The 27,457-nt window shown below is 53.3% G+C and overlaps 1 protein-coding gene across 3 annotated transcripts in view; it reads left to right on the top strand.

The window, feature by feature from the left end:
• TMEM266 (transmembrane protein 266) overlaps positions 1-27,457 on the top strand; it is a 129,317-nt gene that overhangs the window by 66,286 nt on the left and 35,574 nt on the right. Inside the window, exons 4-6 of one of the 3 annotated variants that reach the window (XM_055418035.2) lie at positions 11,873-11,990; positions 13,438-13,486; positions 16,427-16,500. In XM_055418035.2, the coding sequence (XP_055274010.2) occupies positions 11,873-11,990; positions 13,438-13,486; positions 16,427-16,500 (241 nt within the window). Of the gene's footprint in view, positions 1-11,872; positions 11,991-13,437; positions 13,593-16,426; positions 16,501-27,457 lie in introns of those variants that run through there. The other 2 variants (XM_055418039.2, XM_055418037.2) reach the window with 2 other exon arrangements.

Raw genomic sequence — 27,457 nt, 5'->3', positions numbered from 1 at the left:
CCTGCCTCGACAGGAGCCAGTGGTTTCCAAGACACCTACACTCCAGAAGCCAGTCAGTCAGGCATAGTCACCGTTGGAACCGTGTCCCTCTTCCTCCCCTGCTCTGGCTCCCTCGTCCATGTCCACTACCAGCGAGGCCCCTGCCACCAACACTCCCTGTACCTTGTGGGAATGCTAGTGCCAGCTCAGGAGCTTCAGAAGCCAGAAGGCCACAGTGTACCCACCCAAGCAGGGTAGGGATGAAAAGCCTCCACCCACCCCCAGACTCTTTACCAAGCTATCTGTGAGCCCAGACCACTCTGGTCCTGTTTGCTTCTGGCTTTCACTTCTCCTCACCCAGGTCTCCAATTCAACCCAAGGGGCTGCACTGGCACATCATGCCAACTACACCACCACCTCCACCACCACCATCGTCCTTGCCCCCCCTGCGTCTTCCCCCGGCCATGCACTTCCTCCTTCGATAGTGATAAAACACAAATCTGTATGCGTGTCTGCAGATGTGAACAGACACTTAGAGGAGGGGGAGGGGAAAGAGGAGCTGCCTGAGCGTGTTCTGAACCCCAGCTGAGCCGCCACAATGCACCCACTCCATAAGTACCTGGAGCCAGCGCAGCTTTGGGGTTGGTCCAGACCCTCAACAGTAGTGACAAGACCCAGATGCCTTCCGTCTGTCTGCGCTGCTGTCAGCAGTGTTGGCTTCATCCTGATGCTGTAAGGTTCCCCTTATTTTGTGAGAGAGCTGCCATGGTTATCTGGCCACATCATCGTCATACATATCTGGCAAGAGAAAGAATGGCTATCCATCATTCTCTTTCAAGAGCAACAAGGAACTTTCCCAGAATTCTTTAGCTGCTCTCTTCTCATGTCTCATTGGCTAGAATTGGGTCACATGGTAAGGGATACAGGAATCCACAGCCCAATCAGGGCCACCCCTTGAACTGTGTCATTTCCTGAAACACATTCAGTTCAGTTCAGTCGCTCAGTCGTGTCCGACTCTCCGCGACCCCATGAATCACAGCACACCAGGCCTCCCTGTCCATCACCAACTCCCGGAGTTCACTCAAACTCATGTCCACAGAGTCGGTGATGCCATCCAGCCATCTCATTCTCTGTCGTCCCCTTCTCCTCCTGCCCCCAATCCCTCCCAGCATCAGAGTCTTTTCCAGTGAGTCAACTCGTCGCATGAGGTGGCCAAAGTATTGCAGTTTTAGCTTTAGCATCAGTCCTTCCAATGAACATCCAGGATTGATCTCCTTTAGAATGGACTGATTGGATCTCCTTGCAGTCCAAGGGACTCTCAAGAGTCTTCTCCAGCACCACAGTTCAAAAGCATCAATTCTTCGGCAATCAGCTTTCTTCACAGTCCAACTCTCACATCCATACCCAATGGGCCAAGGGTAGGATGGATATTGGAGAATTGTCCACAATACACCACTGCCTCTAAGGAACCCAAGCCTTGCTTCATAGCTTTTGATCCAGAATGAGACTTTCCTTTTTCCTTTGTAGTCATTGTTGGATTTGGGAAAGATCTAGAAACGTGTCTGCCTTCTCGGACTGTTTCTTCGTGACTTGTTTGACTTGATTATTTCAATTGGAGACAGTTTGACCTGTGTCCTCGATCCCAGTGTTCCCCTTTGTGTTTCCATGTAACCAGAGCCCCATCTGGGCCTGTTCCCCTTTGGGGCATCACCCCATTAAGCAGTGGGAACGTGAGACTCAGTGAGCCAACTGTCCACCTTCAGAAGAGGGGCACCGGGTTCGCAGGTGTCTAACCCATGGCACAGACTGGGAGTTCTACCTTTTCTTAACCAGCTTCACTGCATGGAAGGCCTGGTTGGTTTGCAGGGTCTGGGTCAGCTAGACAGGAGTTTAGCTTCACAGAAGACAGAAAATTCAGAGAAGCCTAGAGTCTCCACCCTCAGGAGGCACACAGCCCATAGGAAAAGTGATGGTGACAACATATGTGGGAGGAAGTGAAAGCAAGGGCTGTCACCCCCTGTTATAGAGGAGACTCTGTGGCCCTACAGAGAGATAGTGCTCCCCTTCTTTTGGTGAAAAGCAAGTGCAGGGAGAGTCATGGGAGAGTAGGCAGGATCATCTTTGTCAAAATATCAAAACAAAGTAAGAAATGAAAAATATTCAGCCTTTTGTACTTATTTATATTTTAGTGTTCTGCAAGATCTGACCTGGTTGGTCAGGGCCAGACCTCCAGATGGGAGAAGCTTGGAGGAAGGTTGGGAAGACAGAAAGGGACATTGCTTGGAGATGATGCCAATGGCACATTTCTGAAATAGCTGCAACTTCACAGTCAGAGGAAGAAAACCTCATAGTTCTTGAGATGTCAGGTTAGGAAAAGAAGACAGGGCCAATATAGCAACATCTTTAAATAACGACTGAAATAATTTTAGACGTGCCAGCAAATAAAGGCTAGAGGCACAGAGGGAGGAGGAGCAGTACCCTCTGAGCCATGACCCCAGATTCCCTTCTCTCTCACCATACGCTGCAGTCCAAGGACCACCCCCTTCGGAAAGTCTTCTGTCCCCCACCCCGCCCAGGCCAGGGTCTCACCTCCGGGCACCATAGCCCTTGACCTACTTCTGTCTCAGCACTTGTGACACTGAGCTCTGCTCTACTCTCCAGCCTCCCTCTGGTGCTGGATCAAGTGCTCCCTCAGGACAGCAATCAGATCCTTTCGGCCTTGGAGCACAGAGCGGTGTTGATTAAATGAAGGAATGACCTGAGTGAGCCAATGGATAGATGAGGCTGTGTTAAGGTAAAATTAGAATAGAAGGGGAAGCCCAGTTTTATTTGGGGAGAGGCGGAGGCTAGTCCCAGACCTATGTGAGGTCCAGGAAGAATCACAGAAAGGGATCAGGTTTCTCATGCTTCAGAACTCAAGGCCATGGTCTGTGACTGGCCCACCTCTGAGCATCCCGGCTTAATTCCACAGCCCCTCCACAAAATCATTCTAAGAGAAATAAATCAGACTTGCCTCAGAACCTTGCCCACTTGAGCTGCTGCTGCTGCTGCTGAGTCACTTCAGTCGTGTCCGACTCTGTGTGACCCCATAGACAGAAGCCCACCAGGCTCCTCCGTCCCTGGGATTCTCCAGGCAAGAACACTGGAGTGGGTTGCCATTTCCTTCTCCAATGTGTGAAAAGTGAAAGTGAAGTCGCTCAGTCGTGTCCGACCCTTAGCGACCCCACGGACTGCAGCCTACCAGGCTCCTCCATCCATGGGATTTTCTAGGCAATAGTACTGGAGTGGCTTGCCATTGCCTTCTCCGGCCCACTTGAGCTAGTACACTCTTAACATCCTTTTAGAAAAAGAAACAGGTTTTCGGAGTTTCGGGTTAAAAGGCAGTTCTGTCCCTGCCACGACCTTGCAAGTGTGAAGTCCAAAAGCTCTGTATCATGTGGCTTTTAAACCCTGAGTCATTTTTCCCTCAAGGAAGGAAAAAAGTTAAAAAGAGTTTCCTTAATCCATTTTCTCAATGCCAGTGAGATTTTTCTATACTAAAACTCCACAATAAAACTCTGTCCCTTCCTTTGACACACTAGCTGTCCCTGGACCCAAGCTGACCTTGTGACCCATGACTATATTTTTAGTGGTCTCAGGCTTCCATGAGGGTTCTTGATGCCCCAAACAGGGAATAGAGGTTTAATTCAGATCAAAAAGTATTTTCTGGTAAGAACAGTTAGCCTGTTTCCTGTAGTCCAAGAACTGCAAAGATTTTATTAAGAAGGTGGTAAGTTCACAGATATTTCTCAGCAAAATAGACTTCCCCACCTGAGTAGGGGCAGGGTGTACAGCGGCTGGAGACCACTAGGTGGCGGCAGAGTGCCTCCGACCATCTTTGCGGGGCGCCTGTGTGCTGGGGGCGCGGGGTGAGGAAACCCAAGTCCAGGTCCCCGAGGAAAGTGAGCTGAATTTATGGGCTTGGGGCAGGGGTGGCCCAGTCATCTGTGGAGGCACCTGAGACCTGAACTTTGGCCAAAGAGAAGAGGGAGCTGGCTGACCCAGGATTTGCCAAGCCACAACTCAGAACCACAGAGAGCTGGACAGGGAAGTGGGGAGGGAGTGCTTGAAAATCGTAGCCCACTTGTTAACCTCCTGGGTAGGAAGCTGACCTCATCCAGGCAGCCCTGCCCGCAAAGCTTGGCACTAAGAAGACTCTTGGACTTTTGGCCAGTTCCTGAATTGAGGACTCGGGAGGTGAGAGAGTCTTGTGGCCACTTGGTCCAGCAGCACCCACTCTCTCACTGAGTAGGCTTGAACCCGTGGCAGCCCTTCAGAGGTGTGTGGACAATGCCCCAAGTCCCCCAAGTAGTGGGTCGATGGTGTGTGTGGGTCATTGTGTCCCCAGACGGGGGTTGATGGCTTGTCAAGTGGGGTGACAGCTCCTGGACTGGGCTCTTGCCACCGCACCCTGCTGTCTTTCCCAGAGCTGGCATTTCCCAGGATGCAAGATATCTGAGATTCTGGAGCAAGCACATGTCAGACGCCCATGACCCCAGCTGCACACCGCCCTCCACCCCAAGGTGGTGGGGCTAACCTTTAGCTCTGATTGCAGCGCTGAAGCTGCTCTAATGGGAGCTTCAGTTTCTTCAGTTCCCCCAAGGACTGAGAGAATCACCTCTCACCTCCAGCCTGAGAGTCCCCGTGACTACAGCGTGCCGTGTGCTTGCATTTCTGAGTGTGTGCGCTGCTCTGGCTTGCCTCTTGCAGTTGGGTTCAGGAACAGAGGGGCTGCTTGACAGTGCCTTTCCTGCTGTTCTGGTTCTCCCTGGGAGAGTGAGAAAGAGGTTCAAGTGTGTCCCTGTGGGTGCTGGACTGATGGTTCTCCTGAGAGGATGGTTGTCTCTTTGAACAAGTTCTTCACGTGTAAGCTCATTTCCCTCTCCCGCTTTCTCCTCTCCCTTTATGTGTTCAGCTTTTCAGGGTAGTCTCAGACTAAGAGCTCACTGTGAAGTCAGAATTAACTTATAAGGCCGCAGATTCCATCTAGACAAATGCCCTGAGTGCCCTCATGTGCTGAGCACCCAGTACAGTGCCTGGTGCTTAGCGGGCACGTCATAACTAGGTGTAGGATGGAATGGGTGTGGAAGCTACCTACATTGAGATGATTAATCACTTTTCTAATGTCCACACATCTAAATCATAATAGATATGAATGGTGTAGTAAGCGTTATGTTATAGATTTTACATGTTATTTTAAATATTTTAGTACAACACTCCTGCAATAAAATAGTTTTCCCATTTGGAAGCTTAGGAAACTAAGGCTCAAAGATAACACTCAGAGTTCAGGCAATAGTGGGGCTGCAGTTAGTACAAAAACCTAGATAGATGGAAAAGTCTGACTTTCCCCACTGTTTGTCAGTGGAAGAGAAAAAAAAATTGAAGGAGTTGTTGTCTAAAACTACTAGACGAGTTAACATTTGTAAAGTGCTCAGAGTGGCATACGTACATAGTAAATGCCTTATAAGTGTTTGTTAAATCAATACAAATAAAACCCAGGGCAATGCTAGAAGTTGGATTTTAAGTCGGCTTCGTGGCTTTCTCTGACAGTAATTTAATCCTCTGGAGTGAATACAGTAAAGAAAAGTGGGGCCACTGGATGGTCTGCTGATGAAACCACCAAGTCTGGGGCACCCAAGCCACCGGAGTCCAGCAACACAGAATTAGAGTATCTCAGGGCCTGAGGGGTTGGGGGCGGATTGCAGACTGCCCAATCCCGGGCTTTAAACTTAGATCCCAGGTGTCCTTGAAAGATCTAGTGAGATTCAAGGGGTCCATGCAGCTTGGAATGCTGTGCACACTGTTGTGGTTTTGTGCATTGTTTGGGTGCAGGGCCGAGGTTTTCATGCCTCAGAGAGCTCTGCAAGCCAGAAGGTTCAGTGCTTTGGTCAAGTGAGCCTCCCAAGGCTGGAGTTGAGGTAGGGTGGGGAATCCCAGTGCCCCAGACTTCATTAAGGCCTCCACTTCAACCCCTTTCTTTGGGGACTTGCTGGATGAAAATCCCCATGCAGTAGGATATGCAGCCATATGGTCTGGCCACTCACAGAGAAACAGGCTCTTCTCTGATCTTCCACCTCCTCCAGGGACGCTGCAGCTGTCCACAGCCCATGAGCACCTGTTCAGGTAGCGTGGGGGTCTCCCCAATCCCCATACCCTAGCCACTGGCCCTCCTGCATCGTGCATCCTCCCAGCTACACCAGCCCAGCAGCCACGCTGTGGATTGCCAGGGTGGGAGAAGCCAGACCCTCCAGGAGCAAGCACAGCCCCTGCTATCCTGGCAGTGCACAGCTCTGCTCTGCCTTTCAGAACAGGGCTGTTTCGGTGCCAGGCTTGGGAACCTGCCTGATGGAGCAGTGACCTGGAGCTGCCTCCTTCTGGGCCACTCACGCGGCCTGACCTCCTATGAAGGTCCCATCAGAAATTTGCCAGAGTTCATTCTCACATTTTAAAAGTCATTCTCTCAAACTTTTATCAAGACACCTAAGTATATAGAATAGAAGCAGTAAGGGCAGTCACCTTCCCTCCCACTCCAGGGTTTCTCTGAGGTCTCAAGAGTGACTAGTGGACCCTCGCAGTAGGACACACGCCTGCCTGCCAGGAGATGCCATCTGCTTGTTGGTATTTACAGACTTTGGCAGCCCAAGCCGGCCTCCTGGAGCTGTCCCCTCGCTGTCACTGCACCAAGATAGGAAATTGAGACACGCCTGCCCTCTGGTGGTGTTCCTGGGGATAACACCACCCTGAAAACCCACTCCAGAGCTTTGATGGACAGGACTGGATGCTAAGAGATGGAGGAAAGTATCTTCTCTAATTAAAGAGCCAATGCTGATTTCCCTTTTGGCCCATGCAACTCCTTGAGTCATTATTTAATCACTCAGGGACATTATGAAGCTGGAAGGATTCTATTTTTCTGCTAAGACACAGTCTCCTAGGAATGTCTGAATCATTTGAGTCTCAGAGGACATTTTATCAGCAGCTTGGGATTTCCAAACACTGGGGCAGCCAGGAAGTCTGCTGCTTCAACCCAGCCTCCATCGTGGAGCCTTGGGGCCCACGGTCCTGCTCTTCGTGGAGCTGGAAGCCCAGAGGCTGCTTGGACTCTGGCTTCAGCCTTAGGTCTGGGCTAAGGAAGCCCTCGATGCCCCTGAGCACACACGCAGTCTCAGTGAGAATCAGCGCTCCTTCTTGCTCCCCAGGGGGCCTGCCTGCTTCGCTGTTTCCTCAGTGCTGGGTCCTGCAGCCCAGCCCCCGGGGCTGGCTGGGGACCTGCTTGCCTTTACTGCACCCAGTCTCCCCTGACCATGCCCTGCCCACCTCCTGAGCTGCCCAGTGCCTCTTGGTAAATCCACCACCATGGTTGTCACCCAGATTACCCAGGATCTCACTGGAATGCAGACACTCATTCCATGGGTATGGGGAGGCCCAAGAGTCTGCATTTCTAACAAGCCCCAGATGATGCTGCTGATTCCCAGAGTCCACTGGGCATCAGAGACCAAAGACAGTGGTTCTCAAGTTCAGCTGCACTTTGTGAAAGTGTTAGTTGCTCAGTTGTGTCTGACTCTTTGCGACCCTGTGGACTGTAGCCCACCAGGCTCCTCTGTCCATGGGATTCTCCAGGCAAGAATACTGGAGTGGGGTGCCATTGCCTTCTCCAGGGGATCTTCCAAGGAGATCAACAATTACTAAGTCCTGAGTCCCACCCTAGAGGTTGTGTTTTGAATGATATGGTGTGTGGCCCAGGCACTGGGATGTTTTTAAGCTCTGTTAGTGGTCCTCGGACCAGCCAAGGTTGAGAACCATCGAGCTGGATGTGGACTGCAGCCTTCCTGCCCGAGGCAGCCGCTCCTCAGCAGCCACTGGATCCCTGGATGCTGTCCTTTCCTCGATGGGTGATCTCCCTCCACCTGCTGCAGCTGAGTCCACCCCATGTGTATTGCCCTGGGGTTCACATAGAGCGTGTGTGAATTGCATTTCTTGAACTTGTGCAAAAAGAGGGGTTGCAGGAAGTCACCCCAGATAGACATGGTTGAGGGACTGGTAGCTAAAGGCAGAGCAGGGCCCGGGGAGGACCCCTGGGCTAGTGCGGGAGTGGAAGCACAGGACTGAGGCAGTCTTGGGCTCTGTTTTGCAACTGCCCTGGGTTCTTTGGGGCTTCCCAAGGCAGCTCAGAGGGTAACGAATCCACCTACAATGCAGGAGACCTGGATTTAATCCCTGGGTTGGGAAGATCCCCTGGAGAAGGGAATGACAACCCACTCCAGTATTCTTGCCTGGAGAATTTCTTGGACAGAGGAACCTGGTGGGCTATACAGTCCATGGGGTCGCAGAGGCAGACATAACTGAGTGACTAACACTCGCACTTGGGGTTCTTTAGGAACTGCATTGGTTGCCCCAAGGGCTGTGGGAACGCCTGAAGCACCCGCCCCGGGTGGGTTAGGTAAACTGCCTCTGGCCTAAAGGGGGAGCCCCACCTCCCCCATCCCCAGCCCAGCTCCCGGATCCTGCCCTTCTGGTATTTACTCTGCCAGAGATTCCTGGGGAGGCCAATAGAATTTTACCACGAACAGTCCCTGCTTCCTGTGCGTCGCCACCACGCCCTCAGATACGCACGGCCTCACTCCCTCTAGTTCTTGCTAATGGGCAGTTTCTGGGCGAGGCCCACCCTGACCGCCTAGTCTGAAATGCCACCCTTCATGCCCCTCTCTTCTTCCACAGAACCCACCACCTTGTCGCTCACCATCTAATTTCCTAACCTGTTTTATTTTAATGAATGAATTCTGTTTGTTTATGTTTCGGCTGCGTTGGATCTTCACTGCTGCACACAGGCTTCCTCTCGTGGTGGCGAGCGGGAGCTAGTCTCTAGTTCTGGTGCATGGGCTTGTCACTGTGGAGGCTTCTCTTGTTGCTGAGTGCGGGCTCTAGAGCACGGCTCAGGAGTTGTGGCACATGGGTTTAGTGGCTCTGCGGCATGTGGGATCCTCCAGGGTCAGGGTTTGAACCCGCGTCCCCTGCATTGGCAGGCAGATTCTTAACCACTGGGGAAATTCCTAATTTCCTAGTTTGTTACATTTATTGTCTGATTCTCACCCACTGGAGTGGCAGCCCGAGAGCCGCTGCCTGTTTGGATCACATTGCCTACCTAGCACCTAGGGTGTCCAGCATGCACTTGACTTCTAGCACCTTGGGTGTCCGGCATGCACTTGACTTCTAGACCTTCCCCAGCCTGGTTTCTGAGTCCTGCCATCTAAGGGATGCCATGGTGTCAGGGCCAGGCCTGCATTGCCAGCTTCAAACTACAGGTCCCCACTGAGCACTGACAGCTTCCCAGTAACCAAACCCGGGTCTGCTTAGGAAGTTTTTCCAACCGTACCAGAAAATAAAAAGCAACATCTTAACATTTGAAACAGCAACATAAAATGACTTTTCCCTCCCATGGAGACAGCTTAAGCTTGGAGTCTCCTTTTTAGAGGGAAAGACTGCTACTTGAAGGAGTACCGGAGCTACTTCTCAGGGTAGAAGGCTCGGTCTCTGAGGGGTACACCCCATAGTTTGGGGATGCACAGGCACGGAGGAGAACAGGTGCCCCCCTGCCCCTGTTGGGCGTATAGGTGTGTCTTCCTCTGGTGCTCAGTGTGGCAGCAGCTCTGGCAAAGAGCCTTGGCAGCTGCCCTTTTTTATTTGTCACGTGGAAAGTGCTTGCCTCAGATTTCAGGTGACAGTGAAATGGCAGTTTAGGGGCCACAGACGATTGGACTGGGTTTCAGGGAGGATGTGGAATTGGAGCTGGGTCTCCTCTGGGACCAGGCGATGAAAGTGCTTGTGGCCTTGGGGAGGAGTGAACAGGAGGGCAGAAGGTGGCAGGAAACTTCCAGAGGAAGTGCTGAGGCAGCTGGAGCTGGGCAAGAACCGGGGTGAGAGGTGCCCAAAGATTAAAATAGGGCCCTGGAAAGGGGGTGGGAATGTCATGTTGTGAGAAAAGAAGACCTGACACCCTCAGCATGGACCAGGGGGAGAGGAGGTCAGTCGGTGGGGATGGCCAAGGCTACCTTAGAATTCAAAGGGTCTGACTTCCCTGGTGGTCCAGTGGCTGAGACTCTGAGCTCCCGATGCAGGGGGCCCTAGTTCGATCCCTGGTCAGGGAACTAGCTCCAACATCCTACAATGAAGAGTTCACAGAGTACACATAAAGATTCTACATGCCCGAACTAAGACCTGGTGCAGCAAAGTAAATAATTTTTTAAAAAATCCAAAGGGATCTTTCATACACACAAAAGCATGAGCAGCTGATAGCCCCTGTGGGCAGAGCCTTTAGGCTCCTCTGGGCCTCCGCCAGGTGGGACACGGCTGTCCTTCTGAGCTGGCCACCCTAGTCCTTATTTCCTGGTCTCCTGGACACGCACAGCCCTCCCAGCAGTGTCCCTCTCCTGGTCTTTCCTTCCCTGATGCTGGCTTCTCGCCTGTTTCCCAGGGTTCCCATGCATCCCTCTGACTTATCCCGGCCACCGTCATCAGACCCACCTCAAGCCCAACTCTGCTCTGATTTTGCTGCTGCTGCTGCTAAGTCACTTCAGTCGTGTCCAAATCTGTGTGACCCCATAGACAGAAGACCACCAGGCTCCCCCATCCCTGGGATTCTCCAGGCAAGAACACTGGAGTGGGTTGCCATTTCCTTCTCCAATGTGTGAAAGTAAAAAGCTCTGATTTTAGGGCTGTCATATTTAGCAAATAAGGTTACAGGGCACCCAGTTAAATTTGAATTTTGGATAAACAATGAGTTGTGTGTTTTAGTGTAAGCGTGCAGTGATTGTGCATGCCTGCTTGTTTGGTTGCTTCAGTTATGTCTGAGTCTATGACCCCATGGACTGTAGCCCAACAGGCTCCTCTGTCCATGGGATTCTCCAGGCAAGAATACTGGAGTGGGTAGCCATGCCCTCCCCCAGGGGGACTTCCCAACCCAGGGATTGAACCCACTTCTGTTATGTCTCCTGCTTTAGGCAGGTGGGTTCTTTACCACTAGTGCCACCAGGTGGATTCTTTTACCCACTGAGCCACCTGGGAAGCCCAGTGCAGTGATTGGGACACACTTATAGGAGAAAATTATTGATTGCTTGCCCAAGATTTAAGTTTGTCCTGTATTTTCTCTGGCAACCCTCCTGAAGTCTGCATGGTGTTGGTTTGAGGTTTACCCTTCAGCCTATTAGCTGTGGGCCGCCGATCGCTTCTCGACCTTTCTGCTAAGATCCAGGGTCGTGGGCAGCCCTCGTGAACCTTCAGGAAGGTGGAGCGAGGTGGTTCTGCGGGGGACTTTGAAACTCGCCTTCAATCTGGCCTCCACTCACTCTTGTCCCCAGTGAGAACCCTCCCTTCTACCTGGCAGCTCTCCTCACCCCTCACCCCACCCACACTCTTGGCCGTGGGCTTGGGGGGTTACATCAGTCACCCTCTGCCTGTCCAAGGTACCTTCCATCCTTCCCCATCACCTGATGGAATTCCTCTACACCTCTTCCTGGGACCAGCTTCTGAGGCTGGGGGTTGAACCCCCGGTTTTTTCCCCCAGAGCCAAGGACACCTATCATTCCCATAGGTTTTGGAAAACATCCAAGAAAGATTTGAATAAGCCAGGTTTCCTTGAAGAGCCACGAGCTTTGTCCCACCTTCCCACAGCTGGGGCCTCCTTCGAGCCTTCCCTGGATGGATTTTGAGGAAGAAATCTCCTTTTGGAAGCACCCACAGTATTCCTTCAGGGAGAAGGACGCACCTCAAGGCAGAAGTCCCCCTTCCAGCAACACCCTCGGGGTCTTTGAGGGAGGGTCCTGGCCGCTGTGCAGTAGGCTCCATCTGGTTGCTCCCTCAGGACAGGAAGGACAGGTGTGACGGCTGAGTCTTTGGGCCATCAGATAATTTATCATCATCATTACCACCACCATCATCACCACCATCACCATCGTCATCAGCTGCATGGTTCCTTCCAGGTCAGATACATTTTCTCATTTAATTTTCAATGACCCTGGAGGTTAAGGAGTTTTACGTATGGGGAAGCGGAGGTCTAGAATGCCTTTGGCTTGACCCCTGGAGGCTGAAGGTCAACCAGAAGCAAGAAGGCCCCAGCCACTGGTGCTCCAGGGCACTTAATTCCTCCCAGTCAAGACAGGCAGGGGAGTCCAGCCCATGAATAACCTACCAAGGCAGTGAGTTTTGACCTCACCCTCCCAAGACCTTCTTAGAGGCACCCTCTTATCACCAGAAACTTGTGTTCCTGAAGGTAGTGGATCAAGAATCCTAAGAGACCTACCAGCCTCTGAGATTCTCTGCCTTCTCTCCACATCCAGGCCTACTCAGGAAAGATTTCCTCCTTGGTGGCTGCATGTCTAAGTATGTTGACGATCGTGTAGTCAAGGGTTTCCCAAAAGATGGTCCATGGACCACTAGTCTCTCCAGACGCTACATACAAAACTGTGCCATGGGATAGAGCACTTGGAAAACACTGATTCCGTCATTCCTTTTGGAGTCCATTGGTGTATGATACCATATTAATGGCACTAAAATGTCCTGCAAAGAAAAATAATCCAAGTAACCTTGATGCAAATTTTCCAAAACTTACCCAACCATGGAAACTTTTTATTGAGTAGCAACCATTAACGTTCTGTGGAACTAGTGGTTCTTACAGTCTGCTTTGAGAAGCAAATATCTACTTCAAATATTTTCTTATATAACTGAAAAAAGAAAAAAAAAGAAAATTCACGTATTAATTCACTGAGCACTTGTTAGAGGTGGTTTGAGGGTCTCCTAAATGTAGAATGTGTGCTCCATTCTGACACTGCACAGAAGTATAATAATAAAGTGAAAGTGTAGAAGTGTTAGTCACTCAGTCGTGTCCAAAGTTTGGACCCCATGGACTATAGCCCGCCAGGCTCCTCTGTCTTGGGGATTCTCCAGGCAAGAATACTGGAGTAGGTTGCCAAGCCCTTCTCCAGGGAATCTTCCCGACCCAGGGATCAAACCCAGGTCTCCTGCATGGCAGGCAGATTGTTTTCCACTGACCCACCAGGGAAGCCCTATAGTAATAAGTGTAATAATAATAATACTTCATGCAGTACTTATCACACAGCCAGCCTCTCCACTAACCTTTGTGATCTTCCGTCTTTACAACAAGGCTGTGAGATGTGGTTTTGTCCCCATTTATAGACGAGAGCGGAGCACAGGGAGACACTGAGCAGCCCGGGTCAGCCGGTAAACGAAGCTGCATCTCTCAGTGAGATGTTTCGGGTTTTTGTCATTCTGCCGGGCGCCCCTTGAAGAAGGCGCAGAGCCGGGAGGTGGGGTGTGTGCGTGGGGCCGGGGGCGGGGTTTGAGAGCAGGGCTGCGGCGGGACCGCACCCCGCTCAGTGCTTCCTCCCCCCCCCGCTTTTGTCCCCGCAGGTCTACCTGGCTGAAGCCGTGCTGTGGGAAGAGAGCAGCCGTGTGGCAGGTATTTTTGCTCAGTGCGAGTGTCAACAGTTTCCTGGTAGCCTGTGTAATATTGGTGGTGATTCTCCTGACTCTGGAACTTCTAATAGATATAAAGCTTCTCCAGTGTGAGTAGCAAGAGAGATATATGTGCAAACACATATGATGTCAATATTCCGTGTGCGTCCATCAGGGGTCCCCAACCACCAGTGAGATCTGACCCCGGCCCGACGGCCGTCCCCGCCCCCTCACCCCCCGGCCCCATAGCTCATGGGGGTGACCACGGGGAAGAAAGCATCTGGCAGCCTCTCTCTCTGTCACCCCAGCATCAGTTTGCCCCACTATCTACCCAATGTGGCCTCTTCACTCCCCCTCCCCGGCCTGCCATGATCAGCAACTGATACGATCCAAAACGTTGGGGACCCCTGTGTGCACCTTTTTTTTTTTTTTTATTGTTCCCATTTGGAATTTTCCAGATTGGAATTTTCTGTAGCTTAGAGTTCCCACGTGTGGAGGCGTCTCACTTTGTAGTAATGACAGCAGCCACAACGATGCTAGAATTCCTTTTATTTTTAACCAGTTATAAGTTGGCAGGGTTATGTGTCTATAATGTGATCATTTTGAAAGCACTTCTCCATGCATCTGATCCTAGTAGCAACCCTGGGAGACAGGCAAGACGGCTATTACCCCTTTCTGTGGAAATGGGAGTGAAGCGTGGGAGAAGTTAGACTTTCCCTTGGTGAGAGGTATTGGAGCTGGGATGTCGAGCCATCATGCCAGTTTTCTTCCTCACCCTGGTCCTGTTGGTGTTTGTCCTACTTTCATGGGAGCCTGATGCACGTGGTGGCTGCTGGCTTGTCTGCCATCTCTTCTGTCCTTCCAGGTGTCCCTTGGCAGCCCAGCCATCAGAGCAGAGGGTCCTCTTCCTGCCCCCAGCCCCTTGTAGATCCCTGTTTGGTGTACCAGCAGCAAGGGCCAAGGGCCTTGACTCTTGGCTTTGGGTGACTGAGTGCTCTTTGGATCCCCAGAGGTCCCCTCGTCAGATGGTTCATTCAAATGCAAATAAAAAAATAAATGAAATTGTTGGCCCTCTGAGAGATTTCCTTCCGTGCCACTGGCAAAATCCAGGACTATTGATCCGGCCACCCCCAGACCTGTTCTGTCATCTTAGACTTGTTTTCTCAATTGCCCCGAGGTCCTTTACTGGAGTTTCTGCATTCAAGGTCCGTCAAAGCTCCTCTCCGAGAGGGCGGCGGAGAGTACAGAGTTGCTTTTGTCTGATGAGCCTCATTGGCTTTGTACAGCTGGTGGCCTCTTGGTTCTAATCACCGTATCTTCCAGCAGAAAGTAACCAGCGCTGATTTTATACTCAGCCTGTCTTCAATTATACTGTGTTGTCTATTTTCCCTCCCACTCATCCCTCCGTCTGCTTTTTATGAGGTCTGACAATAACAGAGTCTTTCTTTCCCTGTTGTGGGTTATACCCGGGGCCCTTGGCCGCTCAGGCATTGGGTAGAACCGAGAACACGGCCGACACTGGAATTTTGCTTAAAATTAAGTATCCAGGAGATTGATTTTGGTGGGAGATCCAATAGCAGCTCATAAAAGGCATCTTAAATTCCATAAAATGCACAATCAGAGATTTATTGCTCTTCTAAAGCAAACCGTAAAAAAAGGCCCAGGAATTCATTTGAGAAATAATGGGGAAAGATTTTATGTTTCCAGAATCATCTGGAGGTCCCTTCAGAATCACGCAGGCCTCAGCCTCCCAGTTCCCACTCATCTTCATGTGACCCACGGTGAAGCAGGCCTTGCCTTCTGAGGCTCATATTGGCCTCAAGCCAGGGGCCCCAGAGTCTCCCACTTGGAACCCGGCGTTGCAGCTTTCTGACCCTGGACATGGTCCAGGACTTCGTTTCCACCTGCCCCCCAGGGCAGGCCCATCTCAGAGTTTTGGGGAGGCTGTGGGTTCCTCTCTTTGGGCCAGTCTGCCCCACTGATGGCTCAGGGCAGTTTCCCTGGGCCTGCAGGGGAGCTGAGCTACATGCTGAGCCGGCCTGGCCATGCGCAGTAGGGAAGCATGCTCCCAGCAGCATTCCTCCGCCTTGTTTTGGCCCTGCCACGCCGCCCTGGGTCACCCACTGCTACCACTCTCTCTTGAGGGCTGGCCCTCTGAGCGGCATCCCCTCTGCCCTCTCTCTATCAAAGCCCACCTGCCCTTGTCCTGGGCCCCAGCACCCTACTGTTAGCCTCAGGGCTCCTATACTATGAGCCCAGAGCTGGTGCCTTAGTGCCAAGGACTGTCTGGTGGAAGGTGGTATGGGAGTTTCAGTGGCTGCTGGTGCTCCCTGCTTACGCTCTGGAGGCGGGAAGCTGTGCCACTTTCAGGAGGCTGATATCCCCTCCCCACCCCCAGCTCCCTCTTCCAGTCCCAGCTCCAATCTTCTCCCCAGAATACTCTGGCTAACACTGCCATCTCAGCCACTCAGAATTTTCAGAATAAGTCAGAGGAAGCATGCCTTAAATCCCACTCACAGCAAACAGTGCTTTGGGGGTCAGTTGTGGTGGGGATTTCTGAAAGCTCATCTAGATCTGACCAAAGCTGCCTCCCGTGGTCCGAGAGCCCTGGATGTCTCTGTAAGTCCCCTCTGGAAGGCTCCTTTCTGGGCACAAAGCCCACAGCGGCTGGTGGGACCAAGCTGGAACTCTGAGAGGCAGCCTGTGGGGAGATGGAGGCAGCCTCTTGGATAGAAGGAAAAGCAGCATCACAGATCCACCCACCTCCCTCCACCTCCATTGCAGACGTCCCTTAAAGCTCCCTCGCGTTCTCTGGCCCGATTGCTTCCCAATCCAAATGCTCACTCTCCGGGCTCCTGGAGGCCCGCCTCCATGCCACGAAACCCGCTTGCTGATGGACCTCATTCCTTACTCCTAAAATTGACCCCTGTTACTGTGCTTGCAGTTTCCAGTGCATTCCAGTTTGCTGGCGTGATACACTGGATCAGCCTGGTCATCCTCTCGGTGTTCTTCTCAGAGGTAGGTTGAGACTTGGGCCCTGTGACCATCTCTTTAGGGCACCTCCTGTCCCAGGGAGACGCAGCTTTAGTCTCTTGGCCCTCGAGGCTGCAGAGGGAGACACAATACGGGGAGCGAAGTTGTGTGCTGGACCTTGACGGGTGGCCCGGACGGTGAGCATGTGTCATCCAGGTAAGGGGTGGATGGTGACCTCTGTGAAGGTGAGGCTGAGTGGGAAGTGGTTGAGAGAGAGCAGATGGTTCGTGCAGCTGGTGAGGAGCAGGCAGAGGCCGGGCCAAAGCCCAGGGGCCTGGAGCGGGGAGACTGACCGGGACACTGTGGCTGTGGTCCTGGGTGCACAAGGGGCAAAGCTCAGGAGGTAGAGAGACGGCGTCACGGGCCAGGCAGTGGACTTGACCCAGGTTTTCAGGGGGTACAGGGTCTGGATAGACTGAGCTGTGACCCTTCTGGGGGAGCAAAGGGGCATGTGTCTTGGGTCAGGGAGCACAGATGCCCTTTGCCATTGCTGGAGTCAGCTGATAAAGCCCCAGCCCATATCTCTGTGTGTGAGATAAGAGGAGAAAATCACTTGGAAACCCTAGGACCCTGGGTTTTGATGGGAGCTGATAGCCTTGAGTGCATCTGAAATGCATGGTAACCAGGATCTCGGCCCAGTTCCTCTGCCTTGACGGTAGGGTGAGTGGCCGGTCCTCTGAGCGGCTCCCAGCCTGTCACAGTGACCCCTGCCTGCATTTCAGGGGCATCGACTTGGGGCTGTTCCCGGCAGGGTCTGCAGGGGAGGCTGAGAAGACTGGGCTTTGTCCTGTGGGCGGCGGGTCTTTATAGAACTAGAGAGTTTTGTGTGGCAGCCCTGTTCTTCCTAATGGAAGATGGGCCCAAGTCAGCTGACTGCTGGCCTGCTTCCTGTGTGTGCCCTCACCCCACGCTGCTTCAGGTCCAGATTACCCCGGGCAGAGTCCCACTGGGGCCTCTCAACGTGGTCAGGAGGCGTGGGGAGGAAGTCAGAAAGGAATACAGTGCAGAGCCTGTTGGGGAGGTGTGCAGGCTCGTGCACACACACACGCATGCATGCACACGTACACACACAGCTCACACCAGCTCAGAAGCAGAGGGGCCTCTGAGTCCCAGAGCACAGCAGGACCTCAAAGGGAGGAAGGGTGCTGTGGGAGAGCAGTGATGTGTGGGTGGAGGGACAGAGGTAGACAGTGTTTTGTGATGTGATCAGGGAACCCGAGGAGTCAGGCACCCGGGATCCTCTCGTGCCCAGGGTTCTCAGTGGGCCGGCTCTGACAGTGGCTAGTGGCATGCACTCTCTTTCTCATAGACTCGGGGAGGCCCAGGCCCCTTAGGCCTGGAGTCCAGAATCCTCAGCCTGGGCATGGGGTGTGCTGGACCGGGCAGCAGGCATTCCACACCCGGAACATTCTCTTCCCGGGCCTCGGCTCCTGCAGCCCATGAAGTTGGCCAGCGAGCCTGGGCTCAGACTGAAGAGGTAGACCCAACACTGCCCCTCCTGGGAGGTGTCCCCACCAGCTCACCAAGGTCATCGCCCCAGAGATGCTTCGACCCCCAGATAGTGCCTGCTCCCCAGCCTGCTGCCCCTCTGAGGGTCCTCGTCTCCGGCCAAGGGGCCCCTTTGTCTCCGCTCACCGGGGCTCCCTCCCACACATCCACGGGCCGTGGCCAGATGTCTGCTTGATGCAAGCCTTGGAAAATGTGCCATGTGTCTGTGACTGCCAACAAAAATGTTTAATCAGTTGCTGCGGTTCTTCCATCTATCCCTCCGCTTTGGTTTTATTGGCTTCACAGAATTTATTACCCAGCGTTAATTTGGCATTCCCTTCCTGTCACTGCTAGAGACGAGCCACCTGAAACAGACAAGCCCCTGTGTAGAGGCATGTGGCTTCAGAGCCTCAGCCGCCCCCCACCCTGTCTCCACACCATGGAAGGGGGCTGGGCTTCCCACAGGCTCAGCAGGGAGAGCTGGGGGCTGGGGGGAATGGCTGTGACCTTGGACCTTGGCAGAGATGGGGAGGGTGGGGCTCTAAGGTGGGAGTAAGAGAGGGTAACAGGGGCCTAACGGGGGGTGTGGGTAACAGGAATAATAGAGGGTACCAGGAAAGTAACAGGAGAGACCTGCCTGCCCCAGCACAGCCAGCCCTCATGAGGGGCAGCCCCGCTCGAGAGCCTGGGTATCCCCGAAGCTCCCAGGAGAACCTAGCATCCGAAGAGGTTAGAGGCGCCCCACAGAGCAGGGGGCCCAGCCCCAGGCTGTGGAGTGGAGCTGACCCGGGCGAGGCCTGCCAGGAGCCAGGCTGCACAGCAGGGGATGAGCAGAGGGCAGGGCAGCGAAGCTTCATCCGTATTCCCATCCCTCCCCGTGGCTCGGGCTCGCATCGCCACGCGTCCCCCGCCCCATCTAAGGAAAAGTTGTCCTCCACAAGACCAGCCCCTGGTGCCAAAAAGCTTGAGGACTGCTGCCCTAGAGGCCCCCAATCCCTACTCCCCGGAGGGTTGGAAGTGTGTGAACATGTTTGTGCTTCTCAGGATGACAGGGGCACCTCTAGCCGGGAGTCAGCTGTCCCTCCGCTGTGGAGCAGGCTTGCAGATTTGCCTGCTGAAAATGCCAAAAGCGTCCCTTGAAAACCACGCAGACAAGGACCGCAGCCCAGGATCACAGCTGGTTTCCACCAAAACGGGGCCTAAGGCTCCGGGCTCTTGTCTGGTGTGTCGCCACTGCATGCCCACTCCCTGCCCACCCCCCTGGCCCTGCGCGCGCAGGTGGGCAGCAGACTAAGACTCTGAGGGAAAGGTCTGGGTCAGCAGCTGAGAAAGAAAAGGCCCAACTCTGTGAAACCTCTGACCACAGACCCAGCACACCCCCTCCCCCAGGGAGAAGCCAACGCCGCCCCTTCAGGGCTGGCCCTTGTCCCTCTGGGGAGTGCCCAGGGCCATGGCTGCGGGCTGGGGGTGGGTGTGGAGTCCAGGAACGTCCCACCCAAAGGGCTCCTGAGGCCAGGCGGCCAGTCATCTAGTTCTGAGCCACGTTCCACCCCACGTCTCAGCTGAGCTTGAGGACAGTCCCCGAGTCGGGCAGGACATTTTGTGAGTTAGGAAACTGAGGCTATGGAGGAGCAGAAAACTACCAGGCCCTCAGGAAGATGGGTGGCACGGATGCAGGCCTCCAGGTGGGTGTGCAAACGCCAGCCCATCCTTGCCCATCTCAGAGCTCCAGGGGCTGCTCCAGGGAACACACCCTAAAGCACAGAGCTAAGTCTGAACAGAAGTATGGGGCTGCTTTGGGCTTAGTGTGAAGACATCAATTTTAAAAAATCAATTAATTAAGTTTAATTGGAGAATTAATTACTTTACAATATTGTGATGGTTTTCGCCATACGTCAACATGGATCAGCCACAGGTATACATGTGTCCCCCATCCTGAATCCCCCCCCAACCCTAAACCCCTGGGTTGTCCCCGAGCATTGGTTTTGGGTGCCTTGCATGATGAAGCATCATGCATTGAACTTGCACTGGTCATCTCTCTTACATATGGTAATTCAGTTTGAGGAATTGACATCTATTCAAACAGGCCAAGCTATACAGCAGCAAGGCAGATGCTTCTCTGTGTAGTGAGAATAGGCGCCCCACACGCAGTCAGGCCGGGCAGGGTCCCTGCAGGGGCACCAGGTGAATGTGGATGCCTGGGCAGCTTCCTGGGCCATGTCAGGCAGGGTCATCCCGCTTCCTCCTGCTTCCATGGGGCCCTGCAGCACGGATGGACAGTTGTGCAAACTGTGTTTCCAAACCGCCCTTGGCTGAGACCAGGCCCAGTGATCACTTGCAACTGGGGAGGCCAGCTGCTTCTCTTCCTGAGACTCCACCAGGCCTGGGGGCCCAGCCAGGCTGGGTCACCCTCTGGCAGGGCCTGAGTGCAGATCATGGGGTGTTGGCCCCATTCCCTAGCCAGGGTGGAGATGCAGAGAGGCCCAGCTCCTTTTCCTGGAAGAGGGGAAAGCTAGCCCACGGCTGACCTTGTAGATGGGAGCTTCAAGGCAGGGGCAGCAGCTGCTGCTTCTTCCTTCTTTTTATTAGGATTCTACTGAGGTAAAATTCACAAAACAGAGCCTTTTAGTTTTATCAATTGATTTTTGGCTGTGATGGGTCTTTGTTGCCGCACGGAGGCTTTCTCTAATTATGGCAAGAGGGGGGCTACTCTTCATTGCGGTGTGCGGGCTTCTCACTGAGGTGGCTCCTCTTGTTGTAGACCACAGGCTCTAGAACATGCAGGCTCAGTAGTTGTGGCACAGGGGCTTCATTGCTCAGAGGCATGTGGGATCATCCTGGACCAGGGATCGAACCTGTGTCCTCTGCATTGGCAGGCAGAGTCTGAACCACTGGACCATCAGGGAAGTCCCAACATAACAGCCTTTTAAAGGTTCAGTGGCATTTAGCACCCAGTGTTGTGTAACCATTGCCCCTTCCTAGTTCCAAAGCATTTTCATCACCCACAAAGGAAACCCTGTCCCCACTGAGTGGCCACTCCCCCACTCCCCCTTTCCCACAGCCCCTGCCAACCACACCAATCTGCTTTCTGATTCTATGAACTTAACTATTCTGGATATTTCATAAAAATGGAAGCATTCAATATATGACTTTTTGCGCCTGGCTCTTGCACGCAACATGTTTTTCAAGTTCATTCACATTGTAGTGTGGTTCAGTGCCTCTTTTCTTTTTATGTTTCCATTGTATGGATAGACCATACTTGGTGTATCCACACATCCGTTGATCAAGGTTTCTTTTAACTTTGGCTGTTAGAGCAGAGAGAGCAAATCCTTCCTCCTTTTGTTTTCTTTGGCCCTTCGGTGGATTGAAAAGAATGAAACTCACTCACACTGGGGAGGGCAGTCTGCTTTTACTCAGTCTACTGGTTCAAATGATAATCTCATCAGAAACACCCTCCCAGACACACCCGAAAATGATGTCTGGTCAGACATCGGAATACCTGTGGCCCAGCCAAGTTGACCTGTAAAATTAATCTACCAGTGCCTAATAGAGAGCCTGGCACAGACGTGCCTTTGTGCTAAGTCGCTTCAGTTCTGTGACCCCATGGACTATAGCCCACCAGGCTCCTCTGTCCACTGGATTCTCCAGGCAAGACTACTGGGAGTGGGTAGCTATTTCCTTCTCCAGGGGATCTTCCCAACCCAGGGATCAAACCTGCACCTTTCGAGTTTCCTGCATTGGCAGGCAGGTTCTTTACCACCAGTTCCACCTGGGAAGCACAGAGGAGGCACCCGAAAAATGGAAGCTGTCATTCATCTGGCTCCTACTTTTGAGTGACTGTGTGCCAGGTGCTGTAGGTGGTGCTGGGCATGAGGATTCTGCCCCCAGTTCAGGTGTTTACCGTCTACTGGGAAGGAACCAAGCAGACTTGTATAATGAGAACAAGAAACTGAGCTTAAATCTCCCACTGCAGTCAGTGGGAGACCTCAGAGGGGCCAAAAGCTGCTGGTTGATGTGTGAGCTGCCATGTGGGTGTGGGCATGGAGGGCCTTCAGGCAATGGTCACAGAGCAAGCAAGGGACCGAGGAAGAGTGACCACAGCATGCTGGGGTGTTGACTGCGGCAGGGGAGGTGGTGAGAGATGTCCTGGGGACCAGGCCAGGTCACGAGGTCCTTTCCAGGTCTTGCTTAAGAGTAGGGGGCATCTTGTTCAGGAATGGGGTGCCTTGCTCAGGACTGGGGCATAGTGTTCAGAGTGGGGAGGAGGCTCCAAGCCGAAGAGGGAAGTGATGAAATTGGCCTTTTAGAGAAATCGCCCAGGCAGGGCAGTGAGGAGCGGGTGTTGGAAGTGAGAGGAAGACTGGAATTTGGGGACTATTTGGGAGATGTGGTTCAGCTTCGGGGTTAAAGGCTTGACCCAGAGCAGTGGAAGCAGGACGGAGGAAGGAGCAAGCTGGACGGAGTTGAAGGAGCTCAACTGCAGGATGTGGGGACTGGCCACCATCGAGGGCAGCATGTGAGCAAGAGCGGGGCAAGTATGACTCGGAGCGGGAGGGGGACTGGTCTAAGAAGGGGTGGGGATGCCCTTCCCTAAGCCCAGAAACTGCTGCAGGAAGAGCGGGGAGGGGAGGGAGGGAGGCCTCCAGGTGTCTGGTGGGAGTTGAAGCCAAGGGTGCAGTCATCTGGGGACGGGGAAGCAGGAGAGGAGAAATGGAGCCCGGGGAAACAATTTGAGGATGGAAAGCTGACTGAGAAGATGTCGCCAGGGGGTGGGAGGAGAATCCAGAGGGGTTGGGACCCTGGAAACCAAAGAAGGAAGGAAACCAACCAAAGAAGCCAGAGGTGCACCCCTCCCAAGCTGCCGAGAAGCCAGCACTAAAGGTGCCAGCAGTTTTGATGGGGCCGTGTCAGGCTGCAGTGGGTTCAGTGGAGACGCCTCTTCAGAAATTTGGGAGAAGAGGTGGGGAGGTTGGCTTAAGGAGACTTGGGGTCAGTGAGAGATGTTTCAGGACCGAGGAAGTGGAGATGTTCATATGCTGAGAGGGAGTTCTAGAACAAACTCTGCTTGTCTTGTGGTTTCCAGTCTCTCCTCTCGTACCCCCCACCCCGCAGCCCCCCGCAGCCCCCCACACCGCGAGCACACAGCCGGGTCATGGCAGCGCTTAATGCACTGCCCTTGGCCACGTGGTCGCCACCGTGCTCTATCCTGCCAGCCTTGAACCCACTCTTTCAAGGTAGCTGGGAACCGCCTGCTGAAATGAAAGCAGGGCGGCCAGTGCGCCTGGCGGCTCTGGTGTCTGGTGCGTGCTCACCTCTGGATCCCTAGGGCGGAGGCTGCCCAGGGAGCAGGCAGGTTCCCGTCACCATCCGGATCCCCGCACATTTGGAAGACCTGAGCTGAGGGTAATGGCAAGCCACTCCAGTACTCTTGCCTAGAAAATCACATGGATGGAGGAGCCTGGTAGGCTGCAGTCCGTGGGGTCTCTTAGGGTCGGACACGACTGAGCGACTTCACTTTCATTTTTCACTTTCACACATTGGAGAAGGAAATGGCAACCCACTCCGGTGTTCTTGCCTGGAGAATCCCAGGGACAGGGGAGCCTGGTGGGCTTCCGTCTCTGGGGTCACACAGAGTGAGACACGACTGAAGTGACTTAGCAGCAGCAGAGCTGAGGGTGGAGGAGGGAAGTTGGGGAGCTGCTCACTCTGCTCCTGTTTTTTCAACGCCTAACTCCAGGGGGCGCGCTTGTGCTGCCCTGCGGTCACCCCTAAAAGGTTTCTCACCTGATAAACCTTTCTTTTGTAAGCAAATGGAAGACTGCTTTCAGCTCTCACAGAGGTCTCTCCCATTTCCTAAGTTCTTGTAGCTGGATCCCGGGTAGTGTGCCTACCTCTTGCTGCTCTAGTTTAAAAGGGGGCTTGCAGGGGAGGGAACCTGCAGCCATCTTGGCAGCAAAAACTTGCCCCGGGGGTAGATAGACTTCTTGAGAAAGCACCAGGGGTCGGCCCCCAGTGGCCTGGTGCCCACCACGGGTATTCCTTAGGCCAGGCGGCTCCCCAGAGAGCCCGGGTACCGCCCCACTCCCCAAACCCACCAGCTGCAGCGTTGCAGGGGCACAGGCTCAGGGCGAGATACATGCTGCTTCCTTCTTCCTGGCTGGCGGGCCCAGCTTTGGGGATGTGTCTGTGGGGGGCAAGGGTGCCAGCCCCCACTCTGCTCACCAGTCAATGAACCAGGGAATCTCTCTGCCTGGAGAAGGGGTTGTTGTTGTTCAGCTGCTAAGTCGTGTCCGACTCTTTGCAGGTGCAATGACCAGGTCTTCCCACCCACCCTCGTGCTCCCTGAAGCCTGAGCCCCGTCCCTGGGGAGAAGGGAGGGGCGTCTCTCCTGAGAGCAGAGCTTCCCAAGGGAAAAGAAGAGGGCCCTGGGGTAGGAAGGAAGAGAGGCCTGGGGACCAGGAAGTTTACCTACCCCTCTCGGCCTCAGTTTCTGTATCTGCAAAATGGCAGAGGACCTTGGCTTGTAGTGAATAGTAAATGGTGACATCCTGCAGGTTTTGCCAAGCCTATCTTGAGCGTCAGAGCAACCTCATCTCTGGAAGGTGAGACTGGAATGGAGACTGAAAACTCTTAGTCCCAGGAGGGACAGAGGCAGCTGGAATTGCGGGTACAGGTCCCTCAGTCCCTCCCTGCCTCAAAGACCTTTGCAACACTTGGGGGCAGGATCGCAAAGCTGAGGGTCTTGGGGTGGGGGATGGGTGGCTTCGGCCAGTGTCCCATGGTTAGTAAGGGTTAGTCAGAACCAGAAAGGGGCCCTGACCTTTGATTCCTAATCGAACTCTCTCCTTGTTGCGTCTGGGCATGTGGCCTCCCTGGTTTCACCCAGGGCATTGTCACCTCATACCTCCCCGCCATTCTATTGGGACCCCAGGGGGGTTTGTTTAAAAGGCAAATTCCTGGGCCCTTCACCCAGAGGTCCTGACATCCTGGGTCTCCATGAGAGTCCAGGAATCTTCATTTTAAACAAAACCCCAGGTCTGATGCTGAAATTAAAACTCCTATACTTTGGCCACCTGATGTAAAGAGCCGACACATTGGAAAAGACCCCAATGCTGGGAAAGATTGAGGGCAGGAGGAGAAGGGGACGACAGAGCATGAGATGGTTAGATAGCATCTTTGACTCACTGGACATAAGTCAGCAAACTCTGGGAGATAGTGAAGCACAGGGAAGCCTGGCGTGCTGCAGTCCACGGGGTCATAAAGAGTCAGACACGACTTAGCAACTGAACAACAAATAACAACCCAGATGTGGCTGAAGCAGGGGGTCCTTGCCAGCACTTTGAGGAACACGAGCTATCAATGGGTTAGTCGACCGGGGCGAGACCCATGGTGGGGACTGTGAGGCAGGAGGGCAGCATGGCTTGATACCTGCAAAGGATGCTACAGGGGAAAAGCCCCTGTTGGGATGTTTCAGAGTTGGGTTCTCATTCCAGCTTTGACCCTGACTCAGAGCCACCAATTCAGGCCATTTCCCTTCTCCAGCAGGAGGCTGGCCCAGGAGGGGTTTCCCAAGCCCTCTCCACAGCTGCTTTTAGCTATTCTGTTTCCATGGGCTGGGCTAGAAAGAAAAGGCTCCCTCGGTTGGCGGGGAGGGTGGGGGTCGCTGTGGACGGACCAGGAAGGAAGGCAGGCAGGAGGCAGGTGCTTCTGCTGTTCTGCTTGCCTGCCTGGCACCACTTTGGCCCAGGAGTCCATCAAGCCTCCATCCCTTCCTAGAGCACAGAGGCTGCGTGTATGCTGCCTGCCCCTCCTCTCTGCGGGTTCCTGGCTGAGTCTCAGCCTGGCCAGCTCCATTCCTCCACCTCCTCCCCCGCACCCCCCACCCCAGGCCACTGACTTTTCTGTAAGTGCTGCTTTGTTTATAAAGAAGCAGGATGATTCCCTTTTAATGAGGTTCTGAGAGTAGTCAAACCAAGAAGGGAAAGTGGAATAGTGGTTTCCAGGGGCTGCGGGAGTGGGGAGACGGGGAATTAATATGTAATGAGCGCAGAGTTTCAGTTTGGAGTGATGAAAAAGTTCTGGAGGTGGATGATGGTGAAGGTTGCACAATAATGTGAATGTACTTTAAGCCCCAGAGTCTAAAGTGTGTGTGTGTGTGTGTGTGTGTGTATTTTACCACAATTTCAAAAGGAGCAGCAGAAGGAGAAGTCATGTTTGGACCAGGCCCTGTTCCCCTCTGTGCTAGCCAGGACGTTTTGTTTTGGGAGCCTCAGAATGGTGTGTTTGGTGTGGATGTGGCTGCTGTATCCTTTCAGAGGAGACAAATGCCGAGTTTCAAAGTCAGCCCAATCCGAGGGTGTGAACAACAGCAGACACTGGGCAGTGTCTGGTGTTCTCATGCAGCCTGAGTACACAGCGCAGAGTCCACCACCTCTGCGTCTGGATACCGACTCACTGCCCAACGCCTGAGTGACTTCGGGCAGCTTCCTTAACCTCTCTGAGCATCAGCTTCCCCTTCTGTAAAATGGGAGTCACGTGTGAGGAGGGCTGGCCCAGGATTTGCAACCTACCAGTATGTCCCAGATGGCAAATGTTAGTCTCGTACGGAACTGGAAGATGTGTATTTTCTAACCCATCTCTTCGGCAGAAGAGGAAATGGGCCCAGGGAGGGGATTTGACTTGCCCATAGCCACACAACCAGCCCATTACTGAGCTGTGAGCTCAAGATACCAGACCACCAACCCAGATCTCTCTGCACCCACTCAGAGCTGCGGTACAGTTAAGTGAGAGGTCGGGAAACCACGTGGAAGGGACATCAGGCTGCCATGTGTCCCTCTGTATTCTCAAACATGGTGACATAACAGGCTGCCACCAGCATCCCTGCTTCTCATCCCCTTATGGAAATTGGGAGTCCTTCATGAGGAAGAGGTAAACTTTAGCAGCCAGTTGTTTTTGTGGCCTAAGTATGGGTAGAGATCCCTAGGCTTTCTGCAGCTTTTGCCAAGTTCAGGTGGCTGACCTTGTATTGGGTTGGCAAAAAAAAATTTGGGTGGGTTTTCTGAACAAACTTTTTGGCTAACCCAGTCCTGTAGGAGTGTGGGAAAACGGACCCCACCTGGAGGGAATTGCCTTGAACTCACCTTGGTTCAGGGAAGGATCTAAGACAATTATACCAGGGTCATACAGGATCAGGTTCTAAGTATATTCTTTGGAGAAAAAGGTACTCTTGGTGAGGAAACCGCCCCATAAGGCAGAGGCATTGAAATGAGTTAGGGAGGGTTTTAAGGGATCAGTTAGTCATGCATTTATTCATCACTCATGTGGGTAATCACTCAGTGTCACTCTATGCCAGAGACTGGGATGAAGGAGAAAAATCAGACAGTGTCTCCCCGTCCTTAACTGGGGATCAGGCAGGCAGTCTCCATGAGGTGAGATGAAGTGCTGGGAGGGGGGA

Source organism: Moschus berezovskii, chromosome 21 (assembly GCF_049115385.1).
Source record: "Moschus berezovskii isolate FMDL1 chromosome 21, NW_MosBer_1.0, whole genome shotgun sequence".
NCBI lineage: Eukaryota > Metazoa > Chordata > Mammalia > Artiodactyla > Moschidae > Moschus > Moschus berezovskii.
The sequence above is the reverse complement of the archived record's forward strand: the minus strand, read 5'-3'. Positions and strand labels throughout refer to the sequence as shown.